The sequence below is a fragment of the Ricinus communis genome, chromosome 6 (genome assembly GCF_019578655.1).
Source record: "Ricinus communis isolate WT05 ecotype wild-type chromosome 6, ASM1957865v1, whole genome shotgun sequence".
Classification (NCBI taxonomy): domain Eukaryota; kingdom Viridiplantae; phylum Streptophyta; class Magnoliopsida; order Malpighiales; family Euphorbiaceae; genus Ricinus; species Ricinus communis.
In genome coordinates this window covers 22,027,977-22,046,115 of record NC_063261.1, presented here as the reverse complement: position 1 = coordinate 22,046,115, position 18,139 = coordinate 22,027,977, and the positions used below count along the sequence as shown (strand labels likewise).

Genomic DNA, 18,139 nt, shown 5'->3' with positions numbered 1-18,139 from the left:
TATTACTCCATCAATACGATTGATAATTGTTAAAAATAAATTTATTTATATTTTTTTATTTGATATTTAATATTTATTTTTACTTTTATATTAAAATATTCTTGTTGATTTTCATTAATTGAATATCATTTTTCTTCTAAAAAAGTAATCAATTAAAATATCCTTATTGAATTTTCATTAATACATTATTAATATTAGAAAAGGAAGAAAATCACGTGCTAAAGGTAATAACAAGATTTATATGGTAATTAATCCTAATATTAACTTTTTGATCTTCTTTCCAAAATAGACAATGTATTAGAGAGTCTAAATAATTCAAGAAAAATATTCACAAAAATTGAAATAAAAAATTATAAAGAAAAGGTAAATATTTTTAATTTTGAAGTATTAATTCATGCATCCATAAAAAATAATGTTTTATAATAATACTTCATGAATAAAATTATTGTAAGTGAATTATTTCAAACTACCAATTCTTTTTTATGTATAACTAATTATTATATCAAATATACATATATGAAGTTGAGTAGTATTTATGTATTTGTTGTAGATTTTAATTTTATATTATGTAAATAAATATTTTGAGATATTTTCAATTTAAAGAATTTATTTTCATTTTATTATTAGTGACTTCAAGCCAATATATCAAGCAACAAGGAAGAAAATATTATTTAAAATCTTAATATTTAATAATTATATTAAATTTTTTATTATTGTACCTTAAAAATTTAATATTCATAATTTTTATATTTTATTTTTCCTTGAAAAGAGTCGAGCTCTTATAATTTTATTTAATCATGATTACTTTACTATTAAAATTTATATATTGCAATAAAAATTATTAAAGTTAAAATATGAACTTTTTTATATCAGAAAGCATGTTTTAATTTAATTTATTGAATAAATTATTAAATTTTAGTAATGTAATTAGATAATTTTAGTATTATTATTTAATATTTAATAGTTTAATAAGATATAATTTATAAATATATCTAAATATAAATAAGTACATATAAATAGTTAAAGATATTTGATAGATATTATTTTATGTTATAAAATTAAATTATTTATATAAAAACTTATATAATAATAATTAACTGTCGCAGCAAGCAAAAGTAATTTAAAAGTAAGTACAAGATTTATGGAGTAATTAATCCGAATAATAACTTTCCGATTCTTCTTTCCAAGTCTAGTCCTTACAAAATAGACTGAAAAAGTGAAAACAAAGAAAAAAATCATTATTTTAAAGAGAAAAATAAATTTCATTGATGAAAAGACTATAAAGAGAGAGAGAAAGAGAGAAGTCAGGATATGGTAAAATATCCGACATTTATCTCTTTTTCCCTTCTTCTTCTTCTTCTTCTCCTTCTTCACCTCTCAGATATTCCTTTATCAGATATACCCCTCCCCTCGTGTGTCTCTGTTTTTTTTGTTTCCCTCTTTCTCTCTCTCTCCTCCATTAATGCCCTCTGAAACTTTCTCTCTCTCTATGCATACACTATATGTACATACATGCTTGTAGCTGTGTATATATACAGTTAGCTACCCTGCCATTTCTTGAACTATCTTTCTATAACACATATACACTTGGCTAGAGATATTGTTATATACTCCTCTCATGGCACTTGTTTTCCTCTTTCTTTCCTTGTTTTCTTTTTCACTTGTAATCTTTATTATCCACCGTACATCCCGGCATCGCCGCCTCCGGTTGCCGCCGGGCAACTTTGGCCTACCCTTTGTTGGAGAAACTCTGCAGCTTATATCAGCATACAAGACTGAGAACCCTGAACCGTTTATAGATGAACGAGTGAACAGATTCGGTTCTTTGTTTACCACCCATGTTTTTGGTGAACCCACGGTTTTCTCCGCCGACCCGGAGACTAACCGGTTCATTTTGCAAAACGAAGGGAAGTTGTTCGAGTCGAGTTATCCGAGTTCGATATCAAATTTGCTAGGAAAACATTCTTTGCTGTTGATGAAGGGCAGTTTGCATAAAAGAATGCATTCTTTAACTATGAGTTTTGCTAATTCTTCCATTATCAAAGATCATCTTTTGGTTGATATAGACCGGTTGGTTCGGCTCAACTTGAATTGCTGGACCGACCGGGTTTTTCTCATGGAAGAAGCCAAGAAGGTATATACGTACCCTCTATATATTAACCTCTCTTTTCTATAAAATCTAATAGAATGAAAAAAATGTTTTGAGTTTTGAACTCCAATCAAAATAATTAAAAGAAAATGTTGGTTTAACCACTAACATAATTATATATTAGTAACGTGATGGAATGAGATTTTCTTATATGTTAAGCTGGTTTTATTAATTATTAATAATATTATTATTAAGGTTTTAGTGATGAATCAGATTTCCATGATTGTGGGTGACAAAACATGTTTAATTTGCATGTTAGCAAATAAAAGTATTTAGAGTACTAATGTCATGTTTGTTATCTTATGATCTCTTTATTTATTTATTTTTTTTACTTTTTCTTTTTTGTTGGTATACATTTGTTTTATTATAGTTGGAAGCTTCGATTTGATTATTACTATTGATGACTTTTCTCTAAGTGACTAATTTTTATTGGGTTTTCCTTTTTGTTGGGCAGATAACATTTGAGCTAACAATGAAGCAACTAATGAGCTTTGATCCAGGGGAGTGGACTGAGAGTTTAAGGAAAGAGTACGTTCTTGTTATTGAAGGATTTTTCACTGTGCCTTTGCCTATATTCTCCACCACATACCGAAGAGCTATCAAAGTAAGAGAAATAAGAAAAGATATACATATATATATATTCTTTTATTTTTGTACCCTTTTTTGTTTGTTTGCCAAGAAAATCAAGAAATGAAAATTTTGATAATATCAAATACAACAGAACAATTGCAAATTGAAAATGACAATTTCTTTCTTGTCACTCCCTACATGAAAAAAATATATATAATAACACCTATTATAATGACAACAAAGCCGTCCTTACAACAGTGAATTTACATTGATTGAAATTACTATAATTTGACGGTCGAAAAATTGGTGTCTTTTTAATATTGTTTATTTTATACGGATATATGGTGAAACATTCCATTGTAAAGTTGCAACATGAATATATAGCTTTTACTAATACCTTTATTTATTCTTTTATATAGTGATTATTTTGTTCCTTTGGCTTTTTCCATAGCAAACCCAAAAAATATTCACACTTATATCATTAATTTATTTATTTTGTAAAGTTACTAATGTCAATTATAATGTTAAAAAAATGGCAGGCTAGGACTAAGGTGGCAGAGGCATTAAGCCTGATAGTGATGCAAAGACGAAGAGAGAGTGAGTCAGGAGAAAGAAAGAAAGACATGTTAGGAGCTCTTCTAGCCGCCGATGATGGGTTTTCCGATGAGGAAATAGTGGATTTCTTGGTGGCACTACTTGTTGCCGGCTATGAAACTACCTCTACTATTATGACTCTTGCTGTTAAGTTCCTAACTGAGACACCTCTCGCTCTGGCTCAGCTCAAGGTATGTAATTAACCTTTTTTTTCTTTTCAAATATATATATTCATTAAATGTCTAATGAGTCGTACAAAACCTTTTCAATTTCTATTCCTTAAATGGTAATAATTAGATAAAAGCAAAAAAAAAACTCAATTTAATTCGGTTAATAATTGAGTGTAATTTATTTATTGTGAATAAATATTTTGAATTAATAAAAAATGAGGAGAGAAGTGAGGTTGAATGTAGGGGACCCATTGAGGTAGAGTTATCAAGTTGGGTTCCAAATTTTTGCCATAATGATGTAGAGGGGGTAGATTCTCAACCCATTCACATTGGATGGTAGGATAAAGAGAGAACAAAAAAGATCAAATGGGTTGTTTCATTGTCTTTGCACATGATGATGCATGTGTGTACCGAACCCATTTTTATAAAAACCTTATATAAAGCTAAGTTTCCACACGGAGTTCTTGAGTTCATTTCATGTACAAACAAGAAAAAAGAAAGAAAGGACATCCCATTTCTTGCCCGTGGGTTTCTATTATTAATGCATCATATGTGCTTTCTTGCTTAGACATGATGTCATTATGCTGTTAGCAAAAGAAAGATAATTTCTAGCTAATTAGATTATCAAGATTATTACATTTCTTTTCTCACTAATTACAATTAAAAATCATACGTGTAACCCTTACATCCTTCTAGAAGATAGAAAAAGATATAATTCTTTTTTTTTATTTGTTTTTCAAACCATTTAATTATCTTTTTATATTACATTTCCTATGAGATTAGAAAAGGGTAATGAAATGCCAACTTATATAGCATAATGCAAGTTTAGTTTGTTTTTTTTTTTGGTTATAATTCTTGAATAAAATTAATTTATTTTATACTTTAATTGTGTCACATTTTAAGTTTCTTATATTGTCCACTAGATAATAAATGATAACTATATCCATCATTTATCAATTTTAATAATATGTTGAATTAATCATATATATAAACTAATTTTGGGTCTAGTAAAAGTGAATATGTGTGTTGGCACTTGGCATAATGTTGGTCAAAAGTAGCGGCAAAAATACACAGAAATGAGAAGGAAAAAATATATAAATAGAAGTCAAAGTAGAAACCCAACATTCGTCTAACTGGACAAAATGATACCTTTCCCCAAACTGCACGCCTTATTATCTTCTCTCTGCAATTCTGATCACTCTGTTGGCCTTTTTGACCATTTTGTCTTCCTATTGAAATGATCCTCATCAGGCTAGGCCTTCTCCAGGGTCATTTTGGTCATAATATTAATAATAAATGATACTTATTTGTGCAAGCATCTTCGTATTCCTTGGGAAATGTGTGGTGCTGATTTCAAGGGAAGGGTAATCCAACGGCCGTGATGCTACATTCTTGGTATTGGTTTTTAGATTTTAGAATGGGTGATGGGTGAATATGCACTGTTGGATTATCCTTGAATCAGTGTTGAGTAATGGGGCTCACCTCACCACCACATGATCATTTGACCACCCTACTACATCCTGAGGTGAAATCCTAATCTTTGTTTTGTTAGGTGGATAGTATATATTAAACTGGGCTTTTTAAATATATTTTCGCTTTTGAGTTTGGATCAGATGTGCCTATACCCTACTGCATCACATGATTATCATAGGTCCTAGGCCAGCAGCCTCTTGGGCCAGCCTCAATCCTTTTCCAAATTGATTAAACCAATACTATTCCAACTTATTATTCATTGTGGGTCAATTTGGCATTGTTTATGCCATTCGTTATTTATTAGCTGCTTTTAGAATCCTATTTTTAAGAGAAGTAGAGAAAATTGTATTTTCTCTAAAAATTTAGAACAAATAAAAAATAAGAATTTTAAAATTGACCCACAATGGATAGCAATAATATTTATATGATTGTGATGGAGATTGCTAAGGCTGTCCAATCTCAATTCTCCATAGACATGGATGGGGCCAATGTGAGAGCCCACAGTTATTGCTAGCCCATTTTGGATAATGACTACAGCCACCACATTCATTCCCCTTAGGCTTATTATTGTTAAAAAAACAAATCATTGTGTTTTTCTCCATGAAAAAAAAAAGTTAAAGAAAGAACAAGTTTCTTTCTTATATGAGTTACTAATATTATACATTTTTTTTTTTGACAGGAGGAGCATGAAGGGATTAGGGCAAAGAAAAGTGAAGGAGAAGCTCTAGAGTGGAGTGATTACAAGTCAATGCCTTTCACTCAATGTGTAAGTACACTTTTAATGGCCATTGAGAGCCCATTACTGGAGATTATAAAAGCTTTGATGTTGATGTAGCTTTCTTTCTTTTTTTACTCTTCAATCTTTTGAAATTTCTTATGCTCTTCTTTCAGGTTGTTAATGAGACACTGAGAGTAGCAAACATAATTAGTGGGGTATTTAGACGAGCAATGACAGACATCAATATAAAAGGTCCGAAAAAAAAAAACTGCTTATTAATGGTACCACTGTACTGATTATATCATTAATGGGAATCACTTTCACATGTAATGTTGAGAAAATGCAGGACATTATTATAAAACCCTCTTTATCTCTAAAATTTCTATCAACTCATTACAGGTTACACAATCCCTAAGGGATGGAAAGTTTTTGCTTCATTTCGAGCTGTACATTTAGATCATGATCACTTCAAAGATGCTCGATCTTTCAATCCATGGAGATGGCAGGTAAATCTGTTAAGATCATAAGTGAGTGCACATTTTTGCATATTCAGTACATAAAACTAATTGCTGCTATGCTTTTCAACTGAATAGAACAATTCAGGAGTAACATGTCCAGGGAATGTGTTCACTCCATTTGGAGGAGGACCAAGACTCTGCCCAGGTTATGAACTAGCTAGAGTAGAACTCTCTGTTTTCCTGCATCATCTAGTCACTCGGTTCAGGTATCGAAATTTTTGAGCTTTCAGTTCATATACTTTCATTGCATATGCAAGTATACAAAATAAAAATCCGTTTGCTAACGCCTTTGATTCCTGAAAAAACAGTTGGGTTCCTGCAGAGGAAGATAAGTTGGTTTTCTTTCCGACGACCAGAACACAGAAACGGTACCCAATCAACGTGCAGCGACGAAGCGATGTAAAGAGTTAGATTATGACAGAGAGTAAGTGATAAAAGGGAGAAAGAGGATGATTAAAAAGAGAATGTTAGAACAGCCTGTAATCCTTTTGCTATTGAACCCAAATAAAACTACAGTAATAGAGTTAGCATATGTAAATTATCTAATTAACATGCATTCTGCGTTGTGGAATCAATGATTAGTAGAGAGGTAGTGCGCAAGCAGGCATCATTTGCCTCCAACATGAAAGCAGGAGGCAATCATTTCTATTTCTCATTAGGGCAACGGAGTTGATAGGGATAGAGTTTTAGCTTCTATGAGCCGCTTAACACTAATTAATATTTAGGGGGAAGGGACCCTCAATTTACCTAACAAGGGTATTGCCAGTTCACTAATTACACAAAATATATAAACAAATTTCTAATAGCTCTAATCGTAGCCTTAAATCAATATCATACCTTGTAAAGGTTAGCCACAGCACTGGTCATACTGCAATTATTTAATGGTATATGTCAAAACTAAAAGCTGCAACTCATCCATGCAACATTGACAAAAGAACATCAGCTGCACATATAGCTGCATGTGAAATAAATTAAAATGAGCAAAGCAGTGAATGTCTTAGCGAAACTTGCTTACTTCTCTTACTTCTCTTTTCCCTTCCAAAACATGTTCACTAGGTCATAGCTTATTAGAGAAGGAAAAGAAGCAATAGAAGTAAGAAGTAAGAACAAATTCAACTGTCAAAAGGGAACCAGAAACGAATCTTGAAAATCTCATGATTGTGTAGGAGGACAGCAGACGGTATAAGAATTCAAAAAGTGTTGAGCTCGAGACGGAACGGAGTAAGAAGGGTGATGGGAGAAGAAATTGTTAATTCATTTCGTCCAAGTACAAGTTCATCAAACTCTAGCTACGCATACAAAATATAGAACTCTCATATGTACTTGCCAACACTATTTTTGTATTGAGCAAATAAAAAAGGAAAGCAAAATGATCCACCTCAAATACAAATGAGGAAAACACAAGGCACCTAAAGTGGAAGTAATGCATGCACACAGGAGATTGAACCATCATTGAACCCACGCTAAGAACTACTTTTCACAAATATATCATGATTGTCTAATCCTGGACAAAGACATGTTCTGATGCAAAAAAGTTAGGAATATATCTACCACTTCTGAACCCCACCCAGCCGCCCAGCACCTCGCCTTCCCCTCCTTTCCTTTTGAAATATAAAATTAGAATTCTATGGGAAATATCACCATCATCATCATACAAACCAATAAAGTGGCTATACTTTCATAATCAAATATCACAAACAGTAATGGATACAAGGGATTAGAGTGTATACAAATCTGAAGAGGATGCCTGACCTGTATATACTTTTCTGAAAGACTACAAGTTCCTCAAGAATGCAAATTAAGCATGCCAAAATAGACAGCGCCAACTTCGGAACCTTGCACCGAAGCACCTAAAAGCACTGTGATACTTTCCTATTGTTAGTCTGACAGGCGAGTCCAATATTAAAGAACAAAACACCTGTAAGCAATGGGACAACTCTTGTACTATGGACCTTCATTGGACTCTAGTGTCTTAGGCGGAGGACCAAAAGGCTGATCTTATATTTCTGTGGGCAACAACAACAAATTTCCTCATTTACTGCTTTCCTGACTTTTTAATACAGATTCAACAAGCTTAACCTTTTTTGAATTTTCATTATTGACAAGTGAGAGTTTTGCAAGTGAAGATTTCAGCTGGGAGATTTGGACATCTCGGACATAGTTCTTCCCTGACATCTGCCTTTGCTGGTTCAATACTTTAGCTCTTGGAGACTGCGTGAACCTTTTTAACCTTGCTCTTAAAGTGTCAATGGAAGTACGCAAAGCATCCAACTCAATTCCTGTAAAGTTGTCTGCATAAGAATCAAACAGTAGATAAAATAATGTCAGGTAGTCGCCTGCCATGCTACAACTACTGAGTCATTATAAAATTCCATAGACTTTCTCATGTACTAAAAAACTAATAGAAAACAGAATGAGCATTTGGGTAATAAAAATTGTTGGAATGAGTTTTTGATGGATCAGAAAAAGCAAAAATGGTTGAATAAACCAATTGCAATAAGTGTAGAATTTCTTACCAAGCTCAGACTTAAATTCACGCTCTGCTCTTGACAAAGGTTTCTTGTGGGCACCGGGCAAATTCCTTAAATGTTGCAACCGTTGTTCAAGAAGACTGTGTGCATTGATTGCATGACCAATCCTGTCATCCAACCCCAATTGTTTCTCCTCCACTTTCAACAACTTCTCTTCTGCTGCATCCAAGCGAGCATTTTGGTCATCAATGATTCTCTTCAACTGAGGCTCATGGTGCTTGAGCTCAAAATAAACCTACAAGAAGTGCATAACAACATATTCATATATTTCTTAAAAGTCCACTGAATCCAGAGCTGTACTCTAACATAGCTTACCCAATCTACCTCTTGTGAAGTAACCTAATATAAAAGGTAATTTTAATTGCCAAGGTTTAAGTAACAGAAACTTTCATGGGATGGTAAAAACATTATTGTCAAATGTGTACAGTATGGCACATTCTCACCTTATGAGCATATTCGACGTAATTTTCATGAAAAAGCTTGAAATACTGATGCAGAGCTGATCGACCTTCGATAGAATCAGCAGCAACAGATCTAAGATTTGGTGAGGCCTGAGGAAGAAGAACCACCTTAGGACCACTAAGAAGTTCTTTGCTTATGATGTCTAGAGTATTTCCCTCTTTCCGTTCTTCAGATCCTGGAGATTTCTTTTCCACATCGACATGACTCAGAAGCAATGAATCCCAAGTTTTCATCTCTAGCACAATACATTCTTGCATGGAGGTGACTCCTATAATCCATGAATATCCAAATGCATCGGATAGTGTGACGAAACCGCATAGAGGCGAGGAGTTATCGGCCTGGCGTGTGCTAAGCAGAGGATGCACTGATGGAGTTCTTAATGTCTCATCCTTGCCACAGGATTGACTTGTAAATGGAAGAAAATGCAACAATATTGAATCAATTCCACCATCATGAACAGAATAGATTTTTTCAGGCAATAGAGGATCAGCAAACATTGTTATTTTAGATCCACTTTCCATTTTCCTCGGCAAAGCCAAATCCACAATTGCAAGTCTCAACAAAGGAGGTGGATGACCTAACCAAACAGTATGATCAAGAGGCTGATCAAGCTTCACAACAGGAATCTCGCCGGAAATTGATTCACATATCATAGCAACAGCAAGGATATGGTCATGGGAATCAACATGAAGACGAGGTGGGCTACCAACTGTCCAGACTGGCTGGATTTCATCAGCTAGGGCATCTATTTGCAATTGCCCCCCACTCCATGCAGTCACCAGAATTGAGTCTTTGCTGACTATGTTATAGAGAAAACTGATAGCACAACCTTCACATTGCGTACCTCTAACAGCTGAATATTCATCTTCCCCACCATGTACTTTTCTTAGAGGGCCCTAGATAAAGCAAAAAGAAAAGCTGTTATTCCATGCACGCATTAAATTTCACACTTCGAATTTCATGTAGTACAAGTTTTGGCTTCTAGACAAATGCAAGAGCTAGCTTCGCTGAAAACATTAGCATAATCTGACTACTGCTAAGAAAAATTACGGGAGCATATATTGAGAGATGTTTAAGGACCAGGTTTGGTGCCTCTCAGACCACCTTGATTAGATGATTATCACTTGAAAGAATAGAATTTTTGAAATAAAGATGCATTATAAAGCCATATTTGACCACTAGCAAGTTCTTAAAAGAACACTTACAGGTTAAGAATAAGGTATAAAAAAGAACGGGTGAAAGAAGAAAAAAGAAATGAAGTGTTTGTCAGGCTTTGCAATATAAAGCCGTATTTGAGCACTAAGATGTTCTTATGATAACACGTATAGAATATGAATAGTAAACAACCACAAAGGAATGTATTGCTGCTCCAAGCATACTGAGTTGGTTAAGAATGCCAACAAAGCATTAGACCTCAGTATTTCATTAATACATGTCAGTAACAGTAACATGTGTTCTCATTTTTTCTTGTACATGCAGATCCAGAACTCTCTATTGTAGCATTTTTTAAAGAACCTTTCCAACACTCATATCACTAGATTAATAAAACAATTAGCAGAGTAGAAACTCTTGTTTCTTTTTTTTACTAAATGAGCAAAATGGCAGTGTGTTTCAAATAAGCATGTCTAACACGCCATATACCCAGACCCATCAGAACTGGCTTGATACAAGTAATTAGCGATTCTGAAGCATTAATGACACATGCAATTGACAGAGATGGATACAAAAATAATGAATAAGTGTACCTGTAAACAAAGTGATGCGTCAAATAAAGCATAGGGGCGAGCTTTTAAAGTCAATAGATCATCCCGTTCAATTGCTTCGTCATTTAACTCGGGAAATGTTGCTTCTAACCATGATATTGCAAAATTAGAATTACTAACAGCTGTCTGATTTGTTGATTTAAGCCCAAATGTCTGAGCATCACTATATATCTCCAATACTGATTCCAATTTGTGGACACTGTTGCAAAGTATAGCACACAATTTTAATGAGTAACAAACATATAATCATAAATAGAAGCGGCAAATTCATATGTAATTTTTCTAATAAACATTACCTAGAGTAGCATAATACAAAAAATAAAAAAGAGGGATAGTCATCAAGCACTATGAGCAGTCGGACTAGTAAGCATCTAGATGGACCATAAGATAATCCATTAAGCTATACATGCAGAAGCATACGATATTCTAAAATGTCAATAGTGCAGAAGACTGCATTGCCAATTTGCCATATCTCAATCTCTTACCACCTTCACAAAACCGAAACATGAGCAACACTAATTTGCTATGATTTAAAAAAATATGACTGAGAAAATTACCTTCCAAAAGGAACAATTGGGCAAAGGATGTAAATCAAACCGTCGCTGAATAATATAAAAACCTGCAGAATGGGCAAAAACAATTAATTAGTGAATCACTAAATAATGAGAAGCTGCTAGAGTATGGATGCTCAAGTCTTTAGATAAACAACACAAACATGCAGCATATTGAAAAAATCACCAGACTTCAAAACACTTGAAACTAGTATTGAAAAAAATACATCAATTAGAGAGAAACAGACAGCAAAATCGAGATTTCTAAAATCATCTTATAATCTCTTAGAAAGAAACCATAACAAGAGACAAACTTCTTGATTTACTGCTATATCAACAGTTAGTAAAGATTGTAGCCAGAACAGAAGATCACAATAACAGTAACAAACATATTACAATTAAGCACAAGGATTAAACATCAAAACAAAATGTGAACAAGGGAACGCCATAAGCACATTATATTTATACATTGTACAGTATGCTAAACATTATGCAGTTTTACTGATGTCGCCAAACTTACACTGAACCTGTCCCACAAGTGGTCTCCTCCAAATGAAAAGTCTACAGGACATATTGACGAGGCATTTCTGGATCTACCTGGTTCAACTGGCTGTAGATAATACTCCTGCTCCGGTTGCAGGACATTTGAAGACAAATCAAAAAGTCTAGCAAGGGGAAAGATAGTCGATCAATATAAATCTCATTCATTCACATCACAATTAAAATAGAATTTCTAACATTAGTAACTGAAAGACCTGTTATCAAACTTTATTTGCAAAGTTAGATCAGTTTCCAGTTTTTATTCTTGAATTGCTTACTTTTCTTCAAATTACAATCTGGTTAATGTGATTAACTTACAACAGGCATCCACTTAATTTAAATTAATCATGAATTTTGGCAGATATTAACATTTCACCAGTAACATTCTTTTCATTTTTAAACTCCATATAGAATCCATTCAGCATTATATCTCTGAATCTTAAAAGAACGTGTTTATAAGTTGAAACACTATTATTCAACTAAGCGTTCTATTAGAGCTTTTATTCAAAATCACAATTTAAACAACTCCAAAAGAAAATCTCACCGTACCTAAAAACAGAATCAGAAGAAAGAACTCCCAAATGCGAGTCACTATAAGGATGCCACAGAACTTGAAGTGTACGAATCACACTATTTTCATTGAAATAAATTTGTGAACCAACTGAAACAGTCCTGCACAATCATTAATAACCAAAAAAACTAAAAAAAAAAACAATACAAAATGCCCTAATAAAAATAATTGACACAAAGCATATGCTGTAACAAAAAACTATAGCACAAGTACCTGCAAATAATCGCATTATCTTTAGCATTAGCACGTCCATACAGGTATATGACACATAATCCATCTGAACCAGATAGAAACAACGCGGTGCCGTTTTTATTGATGGAGATATTATTAACTACAAAGTTGATATCTACATCTGCTCGCAACACCTAAAAATAATAACAGCACATGCTAAACACTCTATAATATGTTTCAATAAACTATATAATATATAATTCTTTTATTCAAAAAGAAATTAAGATTAAAATGTAAATGTGTACCTTAGAGGGAATAGAAGCGAAAACAGAAGTAGGTTCAGGATCGCCGAGACGAATAGAGATTCGGTGAAGGCATTGTTTGTTTGAATCCCAATAATATAACCTGGAAGAACCGTCCCATGCTAATAAGTTCCTCGGCGGAGTAGCAGCGGCGGCTGTGCCGGTGGTGGTGGCGAAGAGCGGGTGAGAGGTGAGTGGGACCCACTGGATGTCCTCTTTAGGAGTTAGGGATTGACGAGAAGAAGAAGAAGAAGGAGAGTCCATTTTGGAGTGAGTGAAATCGAAAGTGTACCTCATCGTTTGCCAGAGCGGGAGGAGCTGTGAGGTTTCACTATAATTAGCGCTGCTTCTTATTTTTTGCAGCAGAGTGAAACGACGCCGTTTATTAGTGGAGATGGGGGTTTAACCGATGTCGTTTGGTATAACGTTTAGATTTTCTTTTGTTTTTTTAACAGTGATATAATTAGTAGATGTTGGCGGGGAAGTGAGGATGGAGACCACATTTTAGTATAGATTCTGTTCGCATACATTTTTAAATGCAAATGAGAAAGAAAATTAGATACTGACATTCTCTAGACTTGATAAATCGAGACTTTAATGAGTAATATCTTTGATGATTGAAAAATCATTGAATATGAAGATAGTAATTATTAAGTTTATAATTAAAACAAAATTGTTGCGAGATGACAGTATTCAGGAAAAAATGGCATAGTATTTGCTTACTCTTTTTTTTCTTTCCCACCATAGTACAGTATTTGCTTTTCTTGTTTTATAGTTCCAGTGGTCCTTCCATGGGTTTTCTTTTGGCACCATTTTTTTGGTGATTAGGAGCTTTCTATGCCCTTGTTTTAAGCCATCACCATATATGGTAGAAAGAAAGTATTGTGCGAGTGGGGCAACATTTTAGTCGTCTTTGATTTTTCTAATGGCAAATTAAGACCACTGGAACCTATTTACTCAAGCGCTAAACGTATTACGGGAGAGACCCAGCTGAGCTCTGGACGGCTTGGAGGATTTTCAACCTCCTTCTCTTCTAGTTGTTTAGTCGATCTTTTCAAGATTTGGTTTATGTTGCTGTCTTGCCTGTAAATAGGGAAGATCATGAACACATCTCTTCTAATTGGGCTGACAACCCATCTCTTTGGGTTTAATGGGTATCTTACCTTGTTCTTTAAGCCCTTTTAATGTTGATGTAATATGGGTTTAGGTCCAGTGCTGAATTTCATACTTAGGCCTTCAAGTTGTATCTTCGGACCTTTTGTATTTCTTGGGCCTTTGCTCATGTTAATACTATCAATTTTTCCTACTGATAGAAAAGGATAAGGATTTAATAATGGGTTTTCAGGATCTTGTTGTATCTTGAATTGGGCAATTTCCTGTGCCTATAATCTCTTATCGATTTCATAAGTTACAAAAACAAAAAAAAGAGTGAATATCTTTTATTACAAATGAGAAATTAGTATTTGAACTTAACATATACTTGAATTGCTTTTTGTCATTACTTGGTTCTTGTATTCTCATTTCCCTCATAATCTCATATTCACAATAAGAACTCTTAACGCATCTAATAACACTCCTTGATTCATTGATCTTTTTTTTACTCTAACCATCAGGGAAAGAGTCCTGTGACAAGTAAAAACATCCACTTTATGTTTCAAACAAGGGTATTTTTGGCTACTATGTATAATCCTTCCAGATTTTGTAATGTAAATACAAAAGCTATACATGTACATGTTGAATCAATCAATACCAAGAAGAAAATAATGCTATTTGTATACTCAAGCCACAACCTCTATAGTGATACAAAACCATTAGTACAATCCCTATATACTATATAAAAAGAAAAAAAAAAGGTGACACATATGATATCTAAAATGTGGGTACTAATTGTTAGTCCCTAGCCTCTTTGTTAGTTTTGCTTCTTCAATAACCTCTAACTTGCAGATTTGTCTTTTAGATAAACCTGTGCCCAAAATTGCCAAATGGAGATAATTTAGTTAGTTTGGTGATCAGTTGGTTTCAGGCAATGATGTATCTAGAAACAGAAAGGGATTTTGAACATTACCTACAACTGGGTACATAAGAATTTGATGTATGATGTTTGTTAGTTCTTCATTTTTCTGTGGTAAATTACTTGACCCTTTCTTCTTTTGGAATCTTCTTGTATCCAGGAAATCCATTCTTGCAAGCAGAAACCTGCAAACATTACCATCCCATGTAAATATAAATTCATCACATATGGAATCAAATCCAAAGCAATTTGAAGAAAAAAGAAGGATGAATTTGTTAAAGAAGTCAATGTCCTTCTCTAGGAATTTCTGCTGTGGGAAAAGAATAAAGGAATTAATGATAGATTTGTTTCTTTTTGGGTCATAGGCAACAGTTCTTTATGAAAAGAATATAAATGAACAGGCAAATGGCATGCTATGGGTGGCAATAGGAATATAGGATTCTTTATCGAGAAAACAAATAAAAATAGGCATAGGATCTGGTTCTGAAAACAACAAAAGGTGGGCACTGTTGCAAAATGACATTTATATTTTATAGGCAAAAGTTATTAAATTTTCAACTAAAATTCAATTAACACCACTTTGAAATAGCTCAATTACATTTTTAAGTTTGAAAAACAGGACAAGCATGAGAACCCATAAATGTAATTGTTCTAATTTTAAAATTTAAAAAATGTAATTGAGCAATATTAAGATTTAAGAATTTAGTTATATTTTAGTAAACAATCAAGTACCTTTTTTTTTTCCTATTTTAAATGTCATGGGTAATAAGGTCAGAAATTGCAACTTGCCCATAACCAATGGAGGCTGCCCATACAGATTCTTTAAATATAAAAATATATCAGATGTATTGGGTTGACCATGGAGATTTTGGATAGGCTCAAGGTTCAGGTGAAATGAAGAACATGGGCTCCAAAAACATAAATTAGTTATTTTTTATTTTTCTGTTAATCACATGCCAGCTAAAAGCACAAAACAACAATTAAAGTTTTGCAGATTCTGACATTTAAAAAACAAATCCATGTCAGTTGAGGCTGTCAGGTCTAAAAGGCAATTGCATAAAACAATATTCACATGGAGATCTGGTGGAGGAAGTTTGATGGGTATCTTGAAGACTCAAAGCAAGAAGGGTAAATTAGTTTATTAGATTGTAAAATTTAATTTTAGTGAATTATTAAGGAATGAAAAAAGAAAAGGAGAAAATAACAATAAAATATGTAATTTTATAGCATAAACAACTAAACCCACATCATATTTTTCACCTGTTTGCTGACAATCATATTTTTATATTTTTAAAAATAAAAATTCATGATCTCACATGCAATTTCTTCAAGAAATTAATTATTACACATCTATATATTGCATATAGCTGTTATATCTTCTTTCTTTCTTTCTTTCTTCAAGAAAGCCAAAATTCAAGAAAAGACCAATTCAAATAGCATCTTTTTTTTTTTAAAACTTGACCTTCCAGAATAACAAAAATTTCAACTCTTGGGACAGTTGGGTTTGAAAAGTAATTGACAAGTGAAATTCCCTAGGCCTTCAAATATTTCTCCTTTTTTTTTTTTTTTTTTTGAGAAAACTAGGCCTCCAAATATTGCTAGTAATAGGAAATGAAGTGAATGCTGACAATTCAAGTTTCCTGTTCTTTCAATGAACAACTTGCAAGCATCATTTACTTTTGCTATCCTTTTAATCAAACTGCTGGATATTCCTCTAAATTTGACACTTTCTATATTTCATTCATTTTCTAGAAAAGGAAAAGGAAAGCAGACTGGAAATAATCAAGAAAGAGAATTAAAGAGAGGAAAACTTACAGCTTCAATGTCAATTTTGTAGACTAAAAGCTTTCTTCTTTCTCTGCAACTTGTTCTGTATGCAACAACAATATGTCCAATTGCTAAGACAAAGGAACAAGCAAACAAAGCAATTTCCATGGCTCTGACATACTCTCCTTTATCATGATCTTCTTCAATCCTTGAGACACTGAACACATAGGGTGCCTTTAATGACACATAAATTAGTGATGAAACAGAACATATTGTTGTAATCCCCAAATAGGGCCCTCTTGATAATCTTGGGCCATCACACAAACTGTAAACACCTACACAGAAACAATACATAAATGAAAGCTAATTCATTAGCACAACAGCCAATCTATAATGAACATAAACAGAATTTAAGCACAAATATACTTACAGATGATGACAGCTGATCTAATTATGGATATGAGGGGTATATCAATGAGAGAGTATCTAAAATCATAGTTGTTGAAATGGGAAGAAAGGGTTTTGAGAGATAAAGAAGAAGAAGGAGAAAGAGAAGCAGAAAGAAGAGAGAAAGGAAGAAGGGTATCAGCTAAAACAAGAAGAACTGGTGCAGAGAACACAAGAAAAGAAATTAACAGAGTGATCAAGAAAAATAGAGTCTTTAAAAATCTCAATAGTCTAATGATTGATTGCACTTCTTTAGCAAAACCCATCTCTTGTTTTGCTCTTGTTTATTTGCTTGAATTCTTGATGACAGAGAGACTCTTATGTACAAGAAAAAAGATGAAGAGACTGAGGTAATCTGTGTTGATGAGAGAGAGAGAGAGAGAGAAAGCCAATGAAGAGAGAGTTTTTATATGCAAAGAGACATTTCTTGCAAAATATATTTAAAGCGGAAATAATAAAGAAGAAGAGAAATGGAAAATAATAATAATAATAATAATAATAACAATTTGAATGAAAAATGCCATGGAAGGTGCAGGCTAAAAGGGTTCAATGTTTTTGACTGGAGGATTTGTCTACTGCAAGGAAATAGAGAGAGAGAGAGAGATGACAAAGACTTGAGAACTTTACACGCGTAATTTACTAGTCAAATACACCAGTCTTCTTTTATCCTATGATTAACGGCAATACCTAATTGTATCTTTTATCGTAATTAAATAAACAGTATTTTTAAATTTTAAGTCTAATTTAAATGGTAAAAATATTTATTTTTTAAATATAATTAGTAATTCACATTCACATTCAGTTAGCTTTTTCATGAACAAAAGTTTTATA

General features: G+C 33.0%; 3 protein-coding genes across 5 annotated transcripts; 1 reads left to right on the top strand and 2 right to left on the bottom strand.

Annotated features, from left to right (window-relative positions):
- Nucleotides 1–1,308: 1,308 nt before the first annotated feature.
- LOC8261035 (cytochrome P450 90A1) lies at nucleotides 1,309–6,724 on the top strand. The gene is made up of 8 exons (XM_048375468.1): nucleotides 1,309–2,134; nucleotides 2,604–2,753; nucleotides 3,259–3,504; nucleotides 5,636–5,722; nucleotides 5,848–5,926; nucleotides 6,074–6,180; nucleotides 6,268–6,398; nucleotides 6,501–6,724. Exons 1-8 carry the CDS (start codon nucleotides 1,619–1,621, stop codon nucleotides 6,601–6,603), a joined length of 1,419 nt encoding a protein of 472 aa, XP_048231425.1. The 5' UTR covers nucleotides 1,309–1,618; the 3' UTR covers nucleotides 6,604–6,724.
- Nucleotides 6,725–7,841: 1,117 nt separating this feature from the next.
- On the bottom strand, nucleotides 7,842–13,679 carry LOC8261034 (nuclear pore complex protein NUP88). 2 transcript variants are annotated; one of them, XM_048375466.1, is made up of 9 exons: nucleotides 13,087–13,679; nucleotides 12,824–12,975; nucleotides 12,589–12,711; nucleotides 12,020–12,164; nucleotides 11,506–11,567; nucleotides 10,931–11,147; nucleotides 9,167–10,081; nucleotides 8,709–8,958; nucleotides 7,842–8,483 (listed from the first exon to the last, which is right to left on the bottom strand). In XM_048375466.1, the coding sequence occupies exons 1-9, from the start codon at nucleotides 13,378–13,380 to the stop codon at nucleotides 8,224–8,226; spliced, it is 2,418 nt and encodes an 805-aa protein (XP_048231423.1). In that variant the 5' UTR covers nucleotides 13,381–13,679; the 3' UTR covers nucleotides 7,842–8,223. The 2 variants fall into 2 exon arrangements, with proteins under 2 accessions (XP_048231423.1, XP_048231424.1); XM_048375467.1 differs by lacking the exon at nucleotides 13,087–13,679 and having other exon boundaries at nucleotides 12,589–12,700; nucleotides 12,824–12,952.
- A 967-nt stretch (nucleotides 13,680–14,646) lies between these two features.
- LOC8261033 lies at nucleotides 14,647–17,821 on the bottom strand. 2 transcript variants are annotated; one of them, XR_007216271.1, is made up of 4 exons: nucleotides 17,292–17,814; nucleotides 16,910–17,196; nucleotides 15,149–15,279; nucleotides 14,647–15,046 (listed from the first exon to the last, which is right to left on the bottom strand). XR_007216271.1 is itself a non-coding variant. In XM_048375469.1 (3 exons), exons 1-3 carry the CDS (start codon nucleotides 17,572–17,574, stop codon nucleotides 15,214–15,216), a joined length of 636 nt encoding a protein of 211 aa, XP_048231426.1. In that variant the 5' UTR covers nucleotides 17,575–17,821; the 3' UTR covers nucleotides 14,647–15,213. The 2 variants fall into 2 exon arrangements, 1 of the variants encoding a protein (XP_048231426.1); XM_048375469.1 differs by having other exon boundaries at nucleotides 14,647–15,279; nucleotides 17,292–17,821.
- Between the last annotated feature and the right edge of the window lie 318 nt (nucleotides 17,822–18,139).

Coding starts and splice junctions, on each gene's coding strand:
- LOC8261033 (XM_048375469.1), bottom strand. CDS start 17,574: ATGGGTTTTGCTAAAGAAGTGCAATCAATCATTAGACTATTGAGATTT. Junction 17,197..17,291: donor TAGATCAGCTGTCATCATCT/GTAAGTATATTT, acceptor GTTTCTGTGTAG/GTGTTTACAGTTTGTGTGAT. Junction 15,280..16,909: donor ACAAAATTGACATTGAAGCT/GTAAGTTTTCCT, acceptor TAATGTTTGCAG/GTTTCTGCTTGCAAGAATGG.
- LOC8261034 (XM_048375466.1), bottom strand. CDS start 13,380: ATGAGGTACACTTTCGATTTCACTCACTCCAAAATGGACTCTCCTTCT. Junction 11,148..11,505: donor CCAATTGTTCCTTTTGGAAG/GTAATTTTCTCA, acceptor ACTTTGCAACAG/TGTCCACAAATTGGAATCAG. Junction 8,959..9,166: donor ACGTCGAATATGCTCATAAG/GTGAGAATGTGC, acceptor CACTTCTTGTAG/GTTTATTTTGAGCTCAAGCA.
- LOC8261035 (XM_048375468.1), top strand. CDS start 1,619: ATGGCACTTGTTTTCCTCTTTCTTTCCTTGTTTTCTTTTTCACTTGTA. Junction 3,505..5,635: donor TCGCTCTGGCTCAGCTCAAG/GTATGTAATTAA, acceptor TTTTTTTGACAG/GAGGAGCATGAAGGGATTAG. Junction 6,399..6,500: donor CATCTAGTCACTCGGTTCAG/GTATCGAAATTT, acceptor CTGAAAAAACAG/TTGGGTTCCTGCAGAGGAAG.